Source organism: Melitaea cinxia, chromosome 18 (assembly GCF_905220565.1).
Source record: "Melitaea cinxia chromosome 18, ilMelCinx1.1, whole genome shotgun sequence".
NCBI lineage: Eukaryota > Metazoa > Arthropoda > Insecta > Lepidoptera > Nymphalidae > Melitaea > Melitaea cinxia.
The window spans coordinates 8433390-8452201 of NC_059411.1; the positions used below are offsets into that span (position 1 = coordinate 8433390).

General features: G+C 38.2%; 1 protein-coding gene across 1 annotated transcript in view; it reads right to left on the reverse strand.

Annotated features, from left to right (window-relative positions):
* Positions 1 to 18812, reverse strand: part of LOC123662360 (probable ATP-dependent RNA helicase spindle-E) — a 38748-nt gene that overhangs the window by 4695 nt on the left and 15241 nt on the right. Inside the window, exons 10-23 of the mRNA XM_045597209.1 lie at positions 18150 to 18312; positions 17358 to 17485; positions 16811 to 17020; positions 15122 to 15351; positions 13941 to 14004; positions 13774 to 13865; positions 12635 to 12758; positions 11623 to 11838; positions 11119 to 11331; positions 10133 to 10258; positions 9760 to 9920; positions 7754 to 7873; positions 6241 to 6363; positions 881 to 1028 (exon numbers count right to left, since the gene is read on the reverse strand). Of these exons, the coding sequence (XP_045453165.1) occupies positions 881 to 1028; positions 6241 to 6363; positions 7754 to 7873; positions 9760 to 9920; positions 10133 to 10258; positions 11119 to 11331; positions 11623 to 11838; positions 12635 to 12758; positions 13774 to 13865; positions 13941 to 14004; positions 15122 to 15351; positions 16811 to 17020; positions 17358 to 17485; positions 18150 to 18312 (2118 nt within the window). The remainder of the gene's footprint in view (positions 1 to 880; positions 1029 to 6240; positions 6364 to 7753; positions 7874 to 9759; positions 9921 to 10132; positions 10259 to 11118; positions 11332 to 11622; positions 11839 to 12634; positions 12759 to 13773; positions 13866 to 13940; positions 14005 to 15121; positions 15352 to 16810; positions 17021 to 17357; positions 17486 to 18149; positions 18313 to 18812) is intronic.

Consider the following 18812-nt stretch of genomic DNA (forward strand, 5'->3'; position numbering starts at 1 on the left):
TGTTGACGAGCAGGTCGTGCTCGGGGAAGCGCGGCGAGGCGTCCGGCGCGCCGCCCAGCCCGCACAGCACGCTCACTCACGAGTGTCCGAGTGTGGTCAGGCGTGTGCGAGCGTGCGAGTGTGCGTGTAGTGGCGCGAGTGTACTCACGAGGCCGATGTCGTCGACGTCGAGGTCCGCGTCGATGTTGACGAGCAGGTCGTGCTCGGGGAAGCGCGGCGAGGCGTCCGGCGCGCCGCCCAGCCCGCACAGCACGCTCACTCACGAGTGTCCGAGTGTGGTCAGGCGTGTGCGAGCGTGCGAGTGTGCGTGTAGTGGCGCGAGTGTACTCACGAGGCCGATGTCGTCGACGTCGAGGTCCGCGTCGATGTTGACGAGCAGGTCGTGCTCGGGGAAGCGCGGCGAGGCGTCCGGCGCGCCGCCCAGCCCGCACAGCACGCTCACTCACGAGTGTCCGAGTGTGGTCAGGCGTGTGCGAGCGTGCGAGTGTGCGTGTAGTGGCGCGAGTGTACTCACGAGGCCGATGTCGTCGACGTCGAGGTCCGCGTCGATGTTGACGAGCAGGTCGTGCTCGGGGAAGCGCGGCGAGGCGTCCGGCGCGCCGCCCAGCCCGCACAGCACGCTCACTCACGAGTGTCCGAGTGTGGTCAGGCGTGTGCGAGCGTGCGAGTGTGCGTGTAGTGGCGCGAGTGTACTCACGAGGCCGATGTCGTCGACGTCGAGGTCCGCGTCGATGTTGACGAGCAGGTCGTGCTCGGGGAAGCGCGGCGAGGCGTCCGGCGCGCCGCCCAGCCCGCACAGCACGCTCACTCACGAGTGTCCGAGTGTGGTCAGGCGTGTGCGAGCGTGCGAGTGTGCGTGTAGTGGCGCGAGTGTACTCACGAGGCCGATGTCGTCGACGTCGAGGTCCGCGTCGATGTTGACGAGCAGGTCGTGCTCGGGGAAGCGCGGCGAGGCGTCCGGCGCGCCGCCCAGCCCGCACAGCACGCTCACGTAGCGCGAGCCGCCCGCGTCGCGCCGCAGCTCCGCCCTGCACACACGACTCTCACTCGCGACTGACACTACCCGACCACTAGACACTCAATACGGAATGTTTCTTGTAAGGGCTCGTATACAGAGACTCGACGAAGTACAATTATTATGTGAAGACTTAGTAAATGCATTTTTTACATACCGAAATTATACATGAAATAAATGAAGCAAAAGTAATTACGGATCCATTACTATGTAACTATAAAATCAATAAATTAAAAAAAAAAAAACATTTGAGAGCTGTGTAACTGTAAAACACACGAAGGTAATTTTCTAAATAATAATAATTTAATAAATAATTTTACTATTTTTATTCCAGGATTCGGACAAGTAGGTTGCATATTAGATTGCATAATATTGCATTTAATTGGAAGGACGCCAGATTGCTAACATGATGTATATATTGTCAATATTTTTTCTTTCTTTGATATGTATCATTTCTGTTTTTGGTGTACAATAAAGTGTATTATAATAATAATAATAATTATTATTATTATTATTATTATTATTATTATTATTTCTACGTTTTATAATCTCGGCTAGTAACCATTAAGCCGGGTAGTCGATGACACGGGCCTAGGCCAAATGTACATCAACGGGTTAGCAAATAAAGGGTTATTAAATTTATATACATTATATTTCATAATCGTTAGTGTGACAGTTTATATAAGTGTTAGTCTTTAGTCGGATGGGTTGGGCTCACTTTGGAGAAATTTTCTTACCAATCTGCATGTGTTTAGAATTGCTGCTTTTTGTAATAATTGGTAAGTGCTCGCTGGTAATTTTAGTGTTTGTAGAGACGTATGTAGTTGAGTAGGTATAACTCCTGTTGTGGAAAGTACTATTGGGACTATTGTAACTTTTTGTAAATGCCAAATTCGGGTTATTTCATTTTTTAATTCGGTATATTTAGATAGTTTTTCAGCTATTGTTGATTGTAAGTTATGTGTGTTAGGTACTGCTATGTCAATAAGAAAACCAGTCTTGCTTATTTTGTCAATTAATGTTATATCGGGTCTATTAAAATGGATTGTGCGGTCTGTAAGGATGCCTCGGTCAAAGTACAGTCGTGTAGTGGAGTTTTCTAACGCGGGTTCTGGGGTGTATTTGTAATATGGTAATAATGTGTCTGTTAATTTACATTCATAAGCAAGTTTTTGGTGTATGATACTGGCTATTTGATCGTGTCTGTGTTTATAGTCTGTTTGGGCTATTGATTTGCACGCGCCGGTTATATGTTGGATAGTTTCTGGATTACTGTTACATTTTCTACAAGAATCTGTGGTGGTTAAATTTTTAATTATATATTTTCTATAATTTTTTGTTTCAATGACCTGATCCTGTATAGCTATCATGAATCCTTCAGTCTCTGGGAAGAGTGCACCTCGATGAAGCCACTCGTTCGACGCTTCTTTGTCGACGTTTGAAAGGCATAGATCCTGGCGGTGTCTTCCGTGTAGAGATTTCTGGGCCCATTCTGTGATTTTAGTTCTGTTGTCAATTACTGTTTCATTTTTCTGAGCACTCCTAATTTTAAGGTTAAGAGGCGTAAAAGCTTGATCCATTTCTGTTATTGTTTTATGAAGTCTGGAATATTCTATTTTAGTAAAAAAGTATTTTCTGAGAGTAGAAATCTGTTTATTGTGTAAATTTAAAATATCTACGAGGCCTCTACCTCCTTCTTTTCTGGGTAGTGTTAGTCTTTGTAAGCATGATCTGGGGTGGTGTTTGTGGCATTTAGTCATGGTGGTGTTAATTTTTCGTTGTAGGCTCTTGAGTTCCGATTTTGTCCATTTTATAATACCAAAAGAATATGTAAGTATAGGTATTGCAAAGGTATTGATTGCTTTTATAATATTACGTGAATATAGCTGTGTTTTTAGTATTGTGTTTAGTCTGTGTTGAAATTGTTGTGTCAGTCTAGTCTTAGCTTCCTTGTGATGTATTTGTAAAGATTGGTCGTATCCTAAATATTTGTAGGTGTCTTCTTCATTTAATGGTTCTATTTTTTCTCCTGTTATTAGCTTATATTGATGTTGATAATTTTTTCCTGCCTTAATTGAGTTGATTCTACATTTATCAATCCCAAATTCCATTTTTATGTCTTTTGTGAACTGTTCTGTTATTTTAGTTATTTCGATTAGTTGATTTTCAGTACTAGAGTATAATTTAATATCGTCCATATACATGAGATGGCTTAAAATGTAATCTTCACTGTCTATGTCCGTCTGTTTGTCAGTTTGCCGATCAGATAAGGAAATTCCTAATGAAGTAGAGTTTAGTATATTAGAGAGTGGGTTAAGAGCAAGACAAAACCACAAAGGACTCAGAGCATCTCCTTGAAATATACCTCGTTGTATTTTGATTTTTTTGGTTTCTACTAGTGATGTAGTTTGCGTTGTGAGTTGGAGTACGGTTGTCCAGTTTGACATTGTAATTTTTAAAAAATTAATTATAGTTGGATGTATTTTGTAAATTTTTAAGACTTTCATAAGCCACGAGTGAGGAACTGAATCAAAAGCTTTTTTGTAGTCTATGTACATACTGAATAAATCGGATTTGGTTTTTTGGACTTTTTTAAGGATTATGGAATCTATTATTAGTTGTTCTTTGCACCCTTGGCTATACTTTCGGCAACCTTTTTGTTGTTCGGTTAGAATATTGTTTAAGTCGGAATGCGCGTATATTAACTCGGATACACAAGATGTTAATATTTTGTACAAAGTTTGTAGGCATGTGATAGGTCTGTACTTGGCTGGGTTAGAGAGGTCGTTTTTGTCTTTTGGTATCATAAATGTTATGCCTGCTGTTAAGTACAATGGAATGATTTCTGGATTTTGTATAAAGTTATTTAAGTGATGGTAAAGATATTTATGGATATTTGTGAGTTTTTTGTACCAGTAACTATGGATATAATCTGATCCTGGTGACTTCCAGTTATGTAGATTTCGTAAAACTTTTTCAAATGTTAGCAGGGGGATATGTTCAAATGTCATTGGTCGTATTTTTTCATCGTTGTTTGATATTTCGGTTTGTATCCAGTTAGCCTGATCATTGTGTTGAACAGGATCTTCCCACATCTTTGCCCAATATTGTCTCACTAAATCCGGATCAGGTGTTTTTGTTGTAATTTCATTTGATATGTTATCCTGCGTGTTGGTTGTAGTTTGTGTAATTTTTCGATAGAATTGTTTCTCGTTTTGAATGAATTGGATATTTTGTTGTTTTCTTAAAGTACATGCTTTGTATCTTTGTAGTCTACCTGCAACGGCGGCTAGTTTTTGTTTTAGGGTATCTAGTGTATGTGTAACTTTTGTATTTTGTTCTTCGTGTATAGTATGAACTTTATATTGTTCTATTATTTTATTTACATGATTAATTAACTTTCTACTTCTATTGCCATTATTAAATTCTGTTAATCTACCTATTTTGCTTCGTAAATCCTTAACTTTTCTTTCTAAGCGTTTCTGCCAATTCGGTTTATGTTCTGTTTTATTTTTAGAATGTTGTGTGTGAATTTGTAAATTTATTTTTGACCCATTAGCTTTAGCAGCGGTGAAAGCTGCACAGTATATTATAGTTTGTAGTGTTAAAAAGTCTGTATTTTCATTAACATTCTCAGGTATTGTTACTTCATTCAAGTAGTTGACTATATTTGCAAATTTTTTGGATGGTTTTTGTTTGGGTATGTAAGTTCTATTTTCTGGTTCAGTGTTTTTGTAAAATTCAAATGTTTGTTGAAAAATCTGGTCAATTTCCAAATGCCTATTTCCATTAATTATTTCACTTTGTGGTTCGCCTGGGTGGTTTACGGTATCCATAATTAATGACTGATTATTAACTAAAGGTTGTTGTATAGTGTTTTTACTGTTATTTGTAAACTGAATGTTGGTGTTATCAGATACAGAATTTGTGACATCGATGCAGTTGCTTATCTCTCTACTATTTACTTGTAATTCTTTAGATACTTCTAGCTTTAACTCACTTAATCTATTACTATCGATATATTTATTATTTACAATTGCTCTCCTCTGGTCAGCTACTCGTTGCTCATTTAGGAATGTTAATGAAGGGAATCGGTTTATGAAATCATTGTACAGTTGTTTTCGATATGCACTGTTATTTAAGCCTAAGGATGTTATTCTATAGTATGATCGCATTATTGCTTCATTGTGTTCGCGGGTCCATCTCATCCGGCGTTGTGTAGTGTTACTAACTATAGGAACTTCTGAGGGTAAACAATGTGTTTGTGACTTGACTGACTCAACTTCTAGAGCATGATGATGTTTTGGTTTTTGGGTATAATGTGACGAAATGCTGTTATTCATTTGGGTTAATTCTGTTTTTACTTCATCGTATATCTGGTCTATTATATTTTGTGGTAACAGTTTATTTCGGACTATAGCTCTACGTTGATCTCCTATTCTTTGTCGACTAACTTGCATGTTTGGAAATTTTTCTGTAAATTTTGAGTGGAGTGGTTCAAGATAAGATCTTGTGTCTAAATTTAATTCAGTTAATTGAAGATAAGTACGCAGTATGAACGTATTCATTTCTCGTGTCCATCGCCTGCGCCGATTATGAGCACTCTCAATGGGTGCAAGCTCAGTGTCAATATTGACATCTTGCACAACACTTTCGAGTGAAGTGTTGGTGTTTAATGTTTTTCTTGTCATATAAGAAGGGCAAGTAGAAGGAACAGATGTAAAAAGAGAATTGGTTTCATCGCCCGAAGAGTCGGCTGTAGCATCAACATCGGGAGTCCGCCTGATCAACTCTCGAGGTCCGGCTGTAGTCTTCTTGTCGATAGGAGCCCGCCTGTTCAACTCCACATCGCCGATGGTTCGCATACTGTGGCACCCAGCATCGGCTCCAGGTGCGCCCCGGCGACCCCCGGGCAGCGGCCGTAAATTATAAATTCGATTACTATTCTCCATGAAAAAAGGGGTGTTTGGGAATCGTTAGTTGGGAAGAACCTAAAAATGCCTCAGGTGTAAGTGGCAATGATTACAGTATCTCCCTATTGGGGTGGTCTTCCCGTAAGCCCCCCCACCACGACAAGGTTATTATTATTATTATTATATATATCCCACTCGATATATATGCACGGTTACAAAGTAACATTTCCTAGTTGTACTGTGTGAACTCATTTTTTTTTTAATAATAAAATATGTAAACGTGAATTATAAGCTATATGCGTCTTCACTTACTCGGGACAAAACAGCAAAGCAATGATGGCAGGTAGGCCTCTGATGTTCGGCATAAGTGTGGTGTGTCGCAGTGTGAGTTTACTGCTATGTTCGTTCTGACCCACTTCCGCTGCCACGAGGAGTCTGAAACAATGATTTTAGAACAAGTTGTGATATATTGTAATGTCTACATATAAGGTTATAATAAAAAACACCATATTTATACAACATAGGGGTTTATATAGTTGTGTTTGCTCGCAAACAAAGAAAAACCGACTTCAATTACATCGACAAGTAATACAACGTAAGTAGGCGCAAGATAGTTAAGTAAATCCGCGTTATCAAAGATTACGAAAAAGAAGTCATCAAAGTCACGGTCATTTAAATGACAAGACTAATAACAAGACGCACCACCTTTCGATTAAAAAAATAATCATCATAATCGGTCCACCCAGTAAAAAGTTCTGAGGTATAGTTCGCGTCATGTAAAAAGAACGCTGAAAGAAACTGGAGGGGGTGCGTTTGCGCATGGGTATACTCGCGCACAAAAGTACTACTGTTTTATTTTTTAATTAGGCTTTCACTCGCGGCTTCGTATAATGCTTATTGGTAGGTACATTAAAAAATACTAGAAATACAAGTGCGAATAATTCGGACTAAATAAGTATAATAATTATCACTTTACAAAATCACAATTTTTTTTAAACAAAAGCAATAACAAATTTTTTAGTTATTGAAATGTCGTATTCAAAAATATTAATTATCTGTACTCTCGATATTCGTATCTTAATAGTTTTTATGTGTTTAAAATGATAAATTGATATTTTTTTATTTTTTTTTTTTTGTAAAATAAATAGTAAATGGAGAATTTTGTAATTTAAAACTTTTGTGCGCGATAATATTTTGAGTCGACGTCGAACTGTCTAACAATAGCACACCGGCAAGCATGCGACACGTGATAAATACTCCCGTCCCCTACCCCATACCACCAAATAGACCGATAAATCACTTCTGCGCAGCTTCAAGGCCAGCGTTCTTTTTACATGACGCGAACTATAAAATACATTAAAAGAAAAAACTACAGTCGAATGAGAACCTCCTCTTTTAAAATTCGGTTAAAAAGAAATCTTGCAGCTAACAATTTCATTTAATCATTTAACAAATAAAGTATATTTAACCGACTTAAAGTTAAGGAATAACTAATACTAATAACGTTTACTGGGTGCACCGATTTTGGTGATTTGTTTTTTATTATTTTTAATAAGCAAAAGCTTTTTGGTGATTTTTTTTCTTATTTTTAATTTAAAAAAAAAAACACCAAAACGCTTTTGCTGGTAAGTATCATGTAGAGGATGTGGGTTTAAAATAGAGCGAGATTTGAACTAAACCTAATTTGTATTGTACTATCCTATTCGATGTAAATTGAAGTCTTTTTTTTGGATAGCAAACAACTATTTAAAATAATTCTTTTTATATCAAAATATGCACAAAAATTTTGTAGTTTTACAAATTAAGCCCTAGGTATTTATCATACCTTTCGTAGACCTCCTGTGGTTCGGTGTCGAGTAGCACGGAGTTGACAGAGTTCCATTCAATTTGCACTTGTTTGTCGCGGCTCGAGTACATCATATTGTGTACGATCGATTCCAACGGACTAACGAGAAAATAAAAACATAAGATTTAGTAAATTAACTGATACTCGCAACTCCATAAACACTGCTTGTTATATTAACAATGCATTACATGTGCATAACAAGAACTCTGGATGAAAATCAGCCCAAAGAACAGGCTGGCTTCCGCGCGGGATATTCGACACTAGATCACATATTTACTGTAAGACAAATTTTAGAGAAGAGCAAGGAATTTAGGATACCATTTTACTGTTGTTTTATTGACTATAATAAAGCATTCGATTCTATAGAGCATAACAGTATATGGCACAGTTTAAAGATTCAAGGAATAGAACATAAATACATCAGGATTCTAAAGAACATATACACTAATAGCACAGCCAAAATAAAACTAGAAAAAGAGGGAAAAGAAATAAAAATAAACAGAGGAGTACGACAAGGAGACCCATTATCACCAAAATTATTCACATCCGTATTGGAAGAGGTCTTTCGACAACTAAAATGGGACGAGTATGGCATCAATATAAATGGTGAGAAACTTTCACATTTGCGATTCGCCGATGACATTGTGTTATTTGCCAACACGAAAGAGCAACTACAACACATGCTCATAGACTTGGACAAAGAAAGTCGTAAAATAGGCTTAACCATGAACACTTCGAAAACTAAAGCCTTGACAAACGCAATCGAAGACCCTATCTTTGTATATGGCGAGCCAGTCGAGTATGTAAAAGAGTACACTTACCTAGGACAACAAATTTCAGTCACAGATATAATGTCAAAGGAAATAGACACAAGAATCGGAAATGCATGGAAACGTTACTGGGGGCTTAAAGAAATAATGAAGAACACAGAAACTAAGACCATCATCAAAACAAAATTATATAATACATGTATACTCCCCGTCTTAACGTATGGCTGTCAGACTTGGGCCCTAACTAAAGCGCAATACAAAAAGCTAGAAACGTGTCAAGTTGCTATGGAAAGAAGTATGCTAAGTATAAGAAAGTCTGAAAGAACACAAAACAAAAATATCAGAAGACGCACAAAAATTAAGAGTGTAACCACACAAGTGAGATCGCTAAAGTGGAGGTGGACTGGTCACCTAATAAGAGGGATCGAAAAATGGAATAAGAGCACAATATTTTGGTATCCGAGGAATGGGAAAAGAAATCGAGGTAGACAGTTTAGGAGGTGGGAAGATGAGATAAAAAATATGGCAGGAAAAACATGGACTAGAAGAGCACTTAATAGAACAGAGTGGAAGGAAATGGAGGAGGCCTTTGCCAAAAGGCAGACAGACCGTGCTGTCGATGTCGACGACTCAGCAGTCGTCAAATTAAGTTAAACTTTATTGGAAACTGTATACGTCTGAATAAAGGCTTATATTATTATTATATTATTACATGTGCAGAAAAGATAATATGAAAAAAAAAAACTAAAAGAAAAGAAGCTAAAATATACTTAAATTACGAGAAAACAAACATCACTGAACGGGTATTGCTTATGAAAATTTTGCATGGTTCCCCGTATCCATGTCGTCTACAATGTCACTGAAATGTTGGGAAAAATATCTTTTTCTTGGAAAACATCTTCTATAATATAAAAATGAGTCGCTGAATGTGTTGCTAAGCGCAAAACTCGAGAACGGTTGGACCGATTTCGCTAATTCTTTTTTTAAAATATTCCTTGAAGTACGAGGATGGTTCTTACGGAGAGAAAAATTCAAAAAAAAAAATTTAAATTTCCTGAAAAAGTCTAAAAACAACACTTTTCTATACTCCCATACAAAAGATTTGCGATAATACTTAAAAATCAATTTGAACTTTAATACCATACGATAAAGTTTGTGTTAGGCGATACGAAGTTCGCCGGGTCAGCTAGTTAATTATAAATAAACAACAATAACCTATCAGGTCCCTTCAAGCACACATCCGAAACGCACTCCTTGTAACTGGGTGCTTCGATTTCTCTCAGTCGACTGTACGCCAGTTCCGTCTGCTCCTTGTTGTAGGCGCGCTTCTGTGCCAAATTCAATTCCGTTGCTGTCTGTCGCAGATCGTGATTCAACTGACAAAAAATAATTTAGTTACAATCCATGATTAATACCAGAAAGCGCAAACCTTTTTTACTGTTTCATTTATTTCTATAGACATACGAATTGTAAAAATTCGGATTGAGTATAATCCGCGATATAACGAGAATTCAAAAATCACCCATGAGAATTATGCTAATTTACACATAAATCATTGACTTATTGCTCTGCAAACATGTTTAATTACCTTAGAGTCATAGCTCTCTTCGCATGATATCGCGTACCCTCTTTTTAAAAGCTCTTCGTTTATATTTATCTCCCCACCTTTGGCCAGCAGTTCGATTGAAACTATGCCGTGTGTTACAGAGTAAATCTGAAAATAATAGATTTCATTCATAATATTATAAAAAACGCAAATTTTTTGTGTTTAAAATTTAAACCACTATGTCGATCACAGTTGTTCAAAACTAAGAAATAATGCCGTGTGTTACAGAGTAAATCTGAAAATAATAGATTTCATTCATAATATTATAAAAAACGCAAATTTTTTGCGTTTAAAATCTAAACCACAATGTCGATCACAGTTGTTCAAAACTATAAAGAAATAATTGAGACTATAAAAATCCTATCTTTTTCATATGGAAAATAATGAAGATGCACTCTTCTAAAACTCCATTTTTTTTTCTTTTTACATTTAAAAACGACTTGTTTTTGAAATGTACGAAACCTTAAATGTAGAACAAGACTTATTCAAAACAAGACAATACCTTAGTAATGAAAAATAATAAAGAATAAAATTATTACAATTAATGAAATGGTCACTAAAGTACGCACAGTGAATTGTTTTCTGAATAGCAACCGCATGCTAAATAGATTCTGAGGGTTACCCTAGCGAGCAGGTGCCCGTGTGCGCGACGAAATCAACACTCAAATGTAGCAACCATTCAATTAACAGCTCCAAGCGTCACCTTGAAGACAAATGTCTTTGAGCAATGCGTGCAACTGGTCCATAAATTTAAAGTCACTCAACGTGCAATGGGACGAAGTAACCGACATAGCCCACAGAATTAGCAAGTTGAAGTGTAGGATGCCCTCTGGCCCGCCGGACCGACGATCTACGTAAGACTGTGGGCGGTGACTGGATGAGGATAGCGGAGAACCAGAATTTCTGACGCGAACTCGGGGCGGCCGATGTCCAGCAGTGGACTGCAATAGAGTGAACTGGAGCGCCACCTTGGCCAGCAGCCGGCCGTGCGCCACGAGGTCGGCGAGCAGCTGGCGCGCGGCGGGCGCCCAGTGCGCGTGCGCGTGCAGCAGCGGCGCGGGCGCCAGGCCGGCCAGCGCGCAGCGCATCGCCAGCGGCGGCGTGTCGCGCGCCGCGCCCGGCACGCCGCGCACGCTGCACGTGCCCACGCGCGCCGCGCTGCCGTAGTCGATGTACAGCACCTGCGCGAGACGGTCCGCATGAGTACCCACTGCTGTACTGTACGCTCCGGTTAATATTTCTTTCCAATCTGGGTGTCTGTCCTAGTGAGTCTTCCCACCGTGCCTCGGAGAGCACGTTAAGCTGTCAGTCCCGGTCGTTATCGTGTACGCATGATAGCGATCGTTAGTCATGGTAGGGAATATATCCGCCAACCCGCAGTTATGAGCGTGGTGGATTAAGCTGCGATCCTTTTCCTACATGAAGAAAGAGGCCTATACTCAACAGTGGGATGTTACAGGCTGCATGCGAACCTCCAGCATATCCCTAGGCAGAATCTTGGTGACGCGCGCGCGGTACATCTGGGTGCCGCTGGCGTCTGCGTAGGGCGCGGCCACCAGGTCGTCCACTTGAACGCCCTGAACACAGGGGAGGCCGCTCTTGCGGTTGAGAACCGCTTGAATGTTCCGGAGTTCGTTAGCCGTGGATGCGTCGTCGTACTGCACCCAGAAACGGCCGACGTCGATTAGCTGCAGGAAAATAAATGAATAAATTCTTTATTTTGGACCGATTACTTTAAGAATTACTCATCCCGCCCAAACGTCGTGACAGTTTATCGGCAGAATCAATGCTTATGTTGACATACACATTACAAAAATAAACATTTTTGTGTTCTATAACTATAATGTACAATTTAATTAATACAACCACATATTTTTACAGGTTTATTAAAGAGTTATGAGCAGTAGAGCTACCGACACCTGTCATAATCTTTTTGGGTCTTAAAAATATAACTGGAGTTTACTTTTAAAGAAACGATGGAAAGTGGTATGAAATAACATGGTGAGTGAAAACGTGTAAAACAGTAAGTGCCTCCAGTCAGGGCAATTTCTCGTAAAAGACGTTGCACAGTGAACCGTCACTCTTAAGTGAAATTGATAAATATATTTTAAAACATCACAGTCATCGTTCTTAAGGTGTAAACTCTAGTCGCAAATCGGAGCTTCACACAATTTTTCATTGATTATAGTGTGTTCATGATATTAATATCAATTGTTGCAATACTAAAAAATAAAAATTATAAAAAACTAGTTTAAATTTCAAAGCAAAGATTTTTGTTGTTATTTGTACAATATTATTGTTTTTTTTTTTTTTTTAATTGTCTAAAAGAGGACCACCTATATAAATGATGTAATTAACATTTCCTTCCTTCCATTATTATAAAGTAATTTACTACCGAATTATCGAAATAGCATTATGAAAAATAATTTTCTACAACATTAGTATGTTTATGTTAGTACAAAAATTATAGCAATAAGTTCAAACCTGAGATATTTTTAACGGGAAATGAGTATCGTCTATCTCTGGAAGACGAGGCACAAATTTTTGCATGTCTACACTTTTTTTCTCTTCCTCCATAGCAGCAGCGAGAGCATTTGCTTTTTCAATGCTGAAACAAATAAAACATACAATAATTGCTAATTTTTGAAGTTTTAATCCACATAAATTCCAATCTGCTTTAAAGCTCTGCTTACCTATCATAAAAGAGATAAATATTTTAATCACACCAAAGTTCACAAATATCAACATTTATTTTTAACCAACTTCAAAAAAAAAAATTGAGTAGTTTTTGAGTTATCACTACATAGTATAAAACAAAGTCGCTTTCTCTGTCCCTATGTCCCTTAATGTATGCTTAAATCTTTAAAACTACGCAACGGATTTGGATGCGGTTTTTTTTAATAGATAGAGTGATTGAAGGGGAAGGTTTATATGTATAATAACATCCATTAAATAAAGAAAAATACTATTATTTTTGAGGTTTCTAATGTGATGTCGTAAATAATTACATTTTTTCCGCTTACATTGCAAACGCAGCCTGAACCATACGAGATTTATCAAAATAATGTACTAAGTATTGTACACATTGAAAAGGTCTACAGAAAACTCCGCTATGGTATATGTCTATCTCTTATAGATAGCCCACAATAAAAAATGTTTATCATTTACGTTTTACGACAAATAATGGCTAATTTTCAAAGCGATTTTAACCAATACAGCATTATTCCTTATCTAATTAAATACCTTAAATACATTGTTGATTTAATATAGATCTATATGGCCCTTTACAGCATATGATTTAAATGAATATTTTCGAAGATATTACAAATTTAAAAATTGCGGTACGTAGCGTTTGCGGCGGTTCCGGCTGGTTTTTACTCTAAAGTTAACGCGTGCGGACCACGGGCAGTAATGAATAAATCAAAACTACTGGATCGATTTAAACCATTTTTTCAGTGAATGACATAGGCTATGATTATATTTTATACCCGTGCGAAGCCGGAGCGGGTCGCTAGTACTGAATAATGTGTATTTAACACTACTTTTCGATGTACACTGAAGTCGGTTTTTTCTTTAATTTGAAAACAAATATAATTATTAGTGATAAAAAGTAACAAACTCACGGTAGTAAAGGAATTCTAATGTCCATTTTCAGTTGTCTCGCTTTAATCGCTTTGTACACTGGTAAGACAACTTGTCCTGGAATCGTTGGGTCCTAAAAAATATATGCAAATGTTGAGAAACACTGAAAATTCATACTATATACCAATTTCAATAGTGATATACTTACACCGCCTTTGACCTTATCAGTCTTCCCATTTTGATTATTGTCTTGGAATGTCAAAAATATTTTTCTGAAAGTGATAACGATAAAATTAAATATATAGATACAATTACAAGTAGTAATATAGATTAAAATAAAAATAGCCTGTTGATTATACCATGTCACACTTTATTAAAACTGCTGATTTTTATCAAACAATATATGTATATATATTCGTTTATTGTTGGCGCAGTTTGTGTGGTGCTTTCTGCTCCGAGGGTTATGGGTTCGATTCCCATCCCGAGTCTGGGTGTAATATAAATATATATTTATATATGTATTATTTATTAGTATGTTTATCGAAAAAAAATATATGTAGCTATATACCAGTCGGCTGTTACCTATAACACAAGCATTAACTTGCTCACTTCAGGAACAGACGACCATGTGTGTATTGTGTAGATATTATTATAGAGGGATTTAACAATGACATTTACAAGCGAGTTAAAAACCGCATCGTAAACATCAAATTACTAGGAGCTTTCTAGATCTTCAGACGCCAGGCCAAGCAAGCCTTGAACTGTTAGGTCTTGAACGTGGACATATTCAGTCCAATATGGTCAAGGACGGAACCCGGGACACTCTCTTGTCAACGAAGGCACTGGCGAAGGTTGCGAAACGATGAGATTTAATCTGGGCCCGAGTCGAAATCCATCGAACATAAACGGAAAGAGAGCAGCAAGGCGACTGATGCAATTACTCTGTTTACGCACTGTTAATAGTATTTGTTGAGCTGTTCTAAGCTTTGTTTTTTTATACTGATCATTGTTATATGTTTCCATAACAAATGTCAATGTAATAAATGTAATGTAATTCTAATACGTACATATATCTGGTATCTGTATATAACAACTACTTGCACATGTTTCTGATATCTATATGTTGAAAAAATTGGTAAAACATTTGATTGAAATGAAGAATTAATTTATGGTCGTCCAAACTCCAACTGCTGGCTTTGAAATACACAGGCCGAAGATGGGCAGCAGCGTCTTCGGTGCGACAAAGCCAGTACTGCGGTCACCAACCCGCCCGCCCAGCGTGGTGACTATGGGCAAAACACATGAGTTCACGTTATTTTTGACGTAAACTTGTGGAGGCCTATGTCCAGCAGTGGACTGTATAGGCTGTAATGATGATTATGGTCGCACCTGCTGTTCCTGTCGAAGGAGACGCGCGGCTCGTCCCCGATGTGCGCGCGCACGGCGGTGCGCACGGCGGCCGCGTACACCTGCGGCGGCTGCCCGTCGGGGAAGCCCCGCAGGTACACGGAGCAGCGCGGGTCCAGGCCGCCCAGCGCGCGCACGGCGTCGCGCTCGCGCGCCTCGTCCGTCGTCGTCTGCACGAAGTACTGGGGGTAGAACGCGCCCGCGATGATCACCTGCGAGATTTAAGGCACTTTGACAAAATTATTACAGATTTTTTTTTTTCTGTGCATATCTGCGATCGGCCTTAGGCTATGAGCGGATTCGTTGTGAGCCGTCCATGTCGTGCCGAAGAGGCTCCTCATCAGGAGACCCTTCATTCCTCACCACCTGTCACCAACTGCCTGTATATCGTCGCGTTTCAGTCGTTTATCCTCACCACCTGTCACCAACTGCCTGTATATCGTCGCGTTTCAGTCGTTTAACGTAGCTAATTTTTGTCGATGCGGTAACTATACTATTAAAATAATATAATATACTATATTTGGGTAATTTTTCCAATCGAATTCTGTACTTTATCTCAGTGTTCGTCACAAACCATGGTGCATTTGCTATGGTTCTTAAGATGCCATTTTGCACTCTTTGTATGATCTTTAAACTGGAGTCGCATGCACTTCCCCACAGTTGCAATCCATAAGTCCATATTGGTTTCAGAATCGTTCTGTAAATTAGAAGCTTATTGTCGATAGAAAACTTCGAGTTCCGTGCCATCAGCCAATAAATAATTCTGAACCGCGGGGTTAGCTCGTCTCTTTTTGCTTTGATGTGTTTTTCTAGGTCAGTATTTTGTCCAGGTGTATACCGAGGTATCGGACTATGTCGCATTGTGGTAGGGTGACATTTCACATTTTTACCGGTTCTCAGGTTCCCTTCCTAAGCGTAAATGTTATGTGCACGGATTTTGTGGCACTGGCCTTTATTCGCCATTTCTGGAGCCATTCAGTCACTTTGTCGAGTTTATTCTGCAAAATAGCAGAGGCGACAGTTGGGTCTCTGCTGCTTGCAAGAAGTGCAGTGTTGTCGGCAAATGTAGCCATGGTGACCCCTTGTGCTTCAGAGAGTTCAGCAGTATAGATGGTGTACAAGATGGTGTACAGAAATATGTGTAGATAAAAATGAATTTAAATAAAAATGTTGCTAAGTGCAAAAGTTAATACCGATTGGATCGATTTGGCTGCTTCTTTTTTAAAGTTTTTAGTTCTTTTCAGAAAGTTTTTAAAGTGAAAATGAAAAATAAATTGGGCGGTTTTTTTTTTTTTTTTTTGTAATGTTAAGTGTTTGACAGCATGCTAAACAAGACGCCTGTGCTCAGCTTGGTCAGCTTATTTAAATAAATATTACATATTTGTAAAATTACTGACTTTCATGCGTGACATTTTTGAAAAAAAGAAACAAATACTTATAAAATTGACAAATAAAAAAAAACATTCTTGCATATCATTGCAATCTGGATTCCGAAACAAATTTATTTAAGATACAATTACACTAGTACCTTCAGCGCCAGCGATAGTTCGTGCTGACCCCAGAACGAGTGTTTTGCGCGGGGTGGGCGCCCTCCCAAGCGAAGCACCAAGGTCGCCTAATCATTATAATCACGCCAAAGCGAATATATTTAAGACAAAATAGCAGTCATACCTTCAGCACCAGTGGCAGCTCATGCTGGCTCCAGGGCGAGGTGGGCTGCGCGGGGTCAATGCCCTCCCGGGCGAGGCGCGAGCGCAGTTCACGCGAAAGGTCATCGACCTCGCGCAGCGCGCGCACCTGCACGAAGAAGCGGCGCGCCCACTGGACCTCGCTCGTGCCCTGCTGCTTGAAGTACTTCTGCTGACGGAGGTGGCTCCACACCTGGCCACCAGGGTATACACTCGTTTATAAGAAGACAATTTGAAAACGCGTACGTTTTTATCTGCGTTGACGTTTGTATACAAATAAGAATTGAGTTGACGTAAACACTAAAACTTTAATAAAAACAAATGTGTTATAAATGCAAGCTAAAATAAATGTGTAATAAAGCAAGCAAGTTATCGACTGACAAAATTAATTTTAAAAAATATTTGTTTGAATCTCAGAGAAATTCACTAGTATAAACAAATAGCTTCTAAATGACACTTTGAAGCAATATTGCAATATAATAAATTTATCCCTATGACTAAATCTATAAACAAATTAAACTCAAATATACCCGATAAACATTAAGTAGAGCAATACAATCGCTAGTAGAACCGTCAGCCCAAGTAAGCCTAGAGTTGTACGCGTTCAAACGTTCTCGGAAAGGACTGCTAAATATATTCTTTACAGACATTGCAGCGGCTGAAATTTAAAAAAAAAAGTATGATAACAATAAAATTCTCGACAATTTTACTAACTTGAACACTGTTAATTTATTAAGAATAAGTAAACGCCTCACAAGCAATAATGTGTGTGTCGGGTCAATACACAAGCACAAAGGCCCTGACCACAGCCAACATCTGTATGGCCAATACAAACGTTTGCATGAGTGAGATCAAACCCCCAACCACAAGAGCAACAGCCAGTGCTATGACCAACTACTGCTACGCCAACGAGTTGTTTTAATGGCTTTCAATAGTGCCAAATAGCATATATTTTATTTAACACAGACTAGAACTAAACAATACACTCATAAAACTTTGTCTAATAATAAGTTTATCTTAAGAGTGACAATATATTCGCAGTCACTTGGCACCAAACGGGTGTATACATAAAGGCTCATCAAACTCCAATTATTTCATCAAAGTCACACAGAATAGAGATATTTCAATAATAATTAGTTTGACAATTTTTATACATTCTGAATGATCACAACTACTAATATTTTTAGCAAATTCATAATTTTGCAACAAAATGTTACCAATTATATTTCTACCATTTTGTTGATCAAAAACAAAGTTCATTTAACTAAAACTCTTCTGCCTTCTCTATAACAATGTATGTAAGTAATTTATAAATATCTTACCCATTATAATACTTTCTTCCAAACAACCATATATGTGTCCGAGAACAATCAGCTTAGAGCTTCGTACATCAATGGGTAACTTTGCCATTATACGTCCCAAATATGTTAAATCACCGTCGGATGCACACCATTCATCATTTAAAGTCTTTTTTAATGCACCCATCTGATAACAGAATACATATTAAATATAAATACGATTACATCATTAGGTATATAGTACTAGATAAATATCTAAAATTTAAATTATCAATTAAAAACATTTTATCTCTCACTTAAAAATCTCAAGAAAAGTTATTCATCTAAATTTTTCAAAATTATATTGAATTATATTTTGATGAATAAAAAATAATTTGGGCAAAGAAACTTTTTTAAAATAAAATTTGTTTCTCGATGTACGAGGATATAGCTGATATGTTAATAAATTGAGATTAACTTCCAAGTGCATTAAATTAAAACTTATAATAATTATGAGTTGACGACTTTGTATAGTGGATAAAACATGACTTCGTACAAGACAGTCACAGATTGATTCAGACTCTGCTAAATTGTCCCTTGTTTTTCATATCATCATTACAGCCTATCACAGTCCACTGCTGGACATAGGCCTCCATAAGTTTACGCCAAAAATAGCGTGAACTCATGTGTTTTGCCCATAGTCACCAC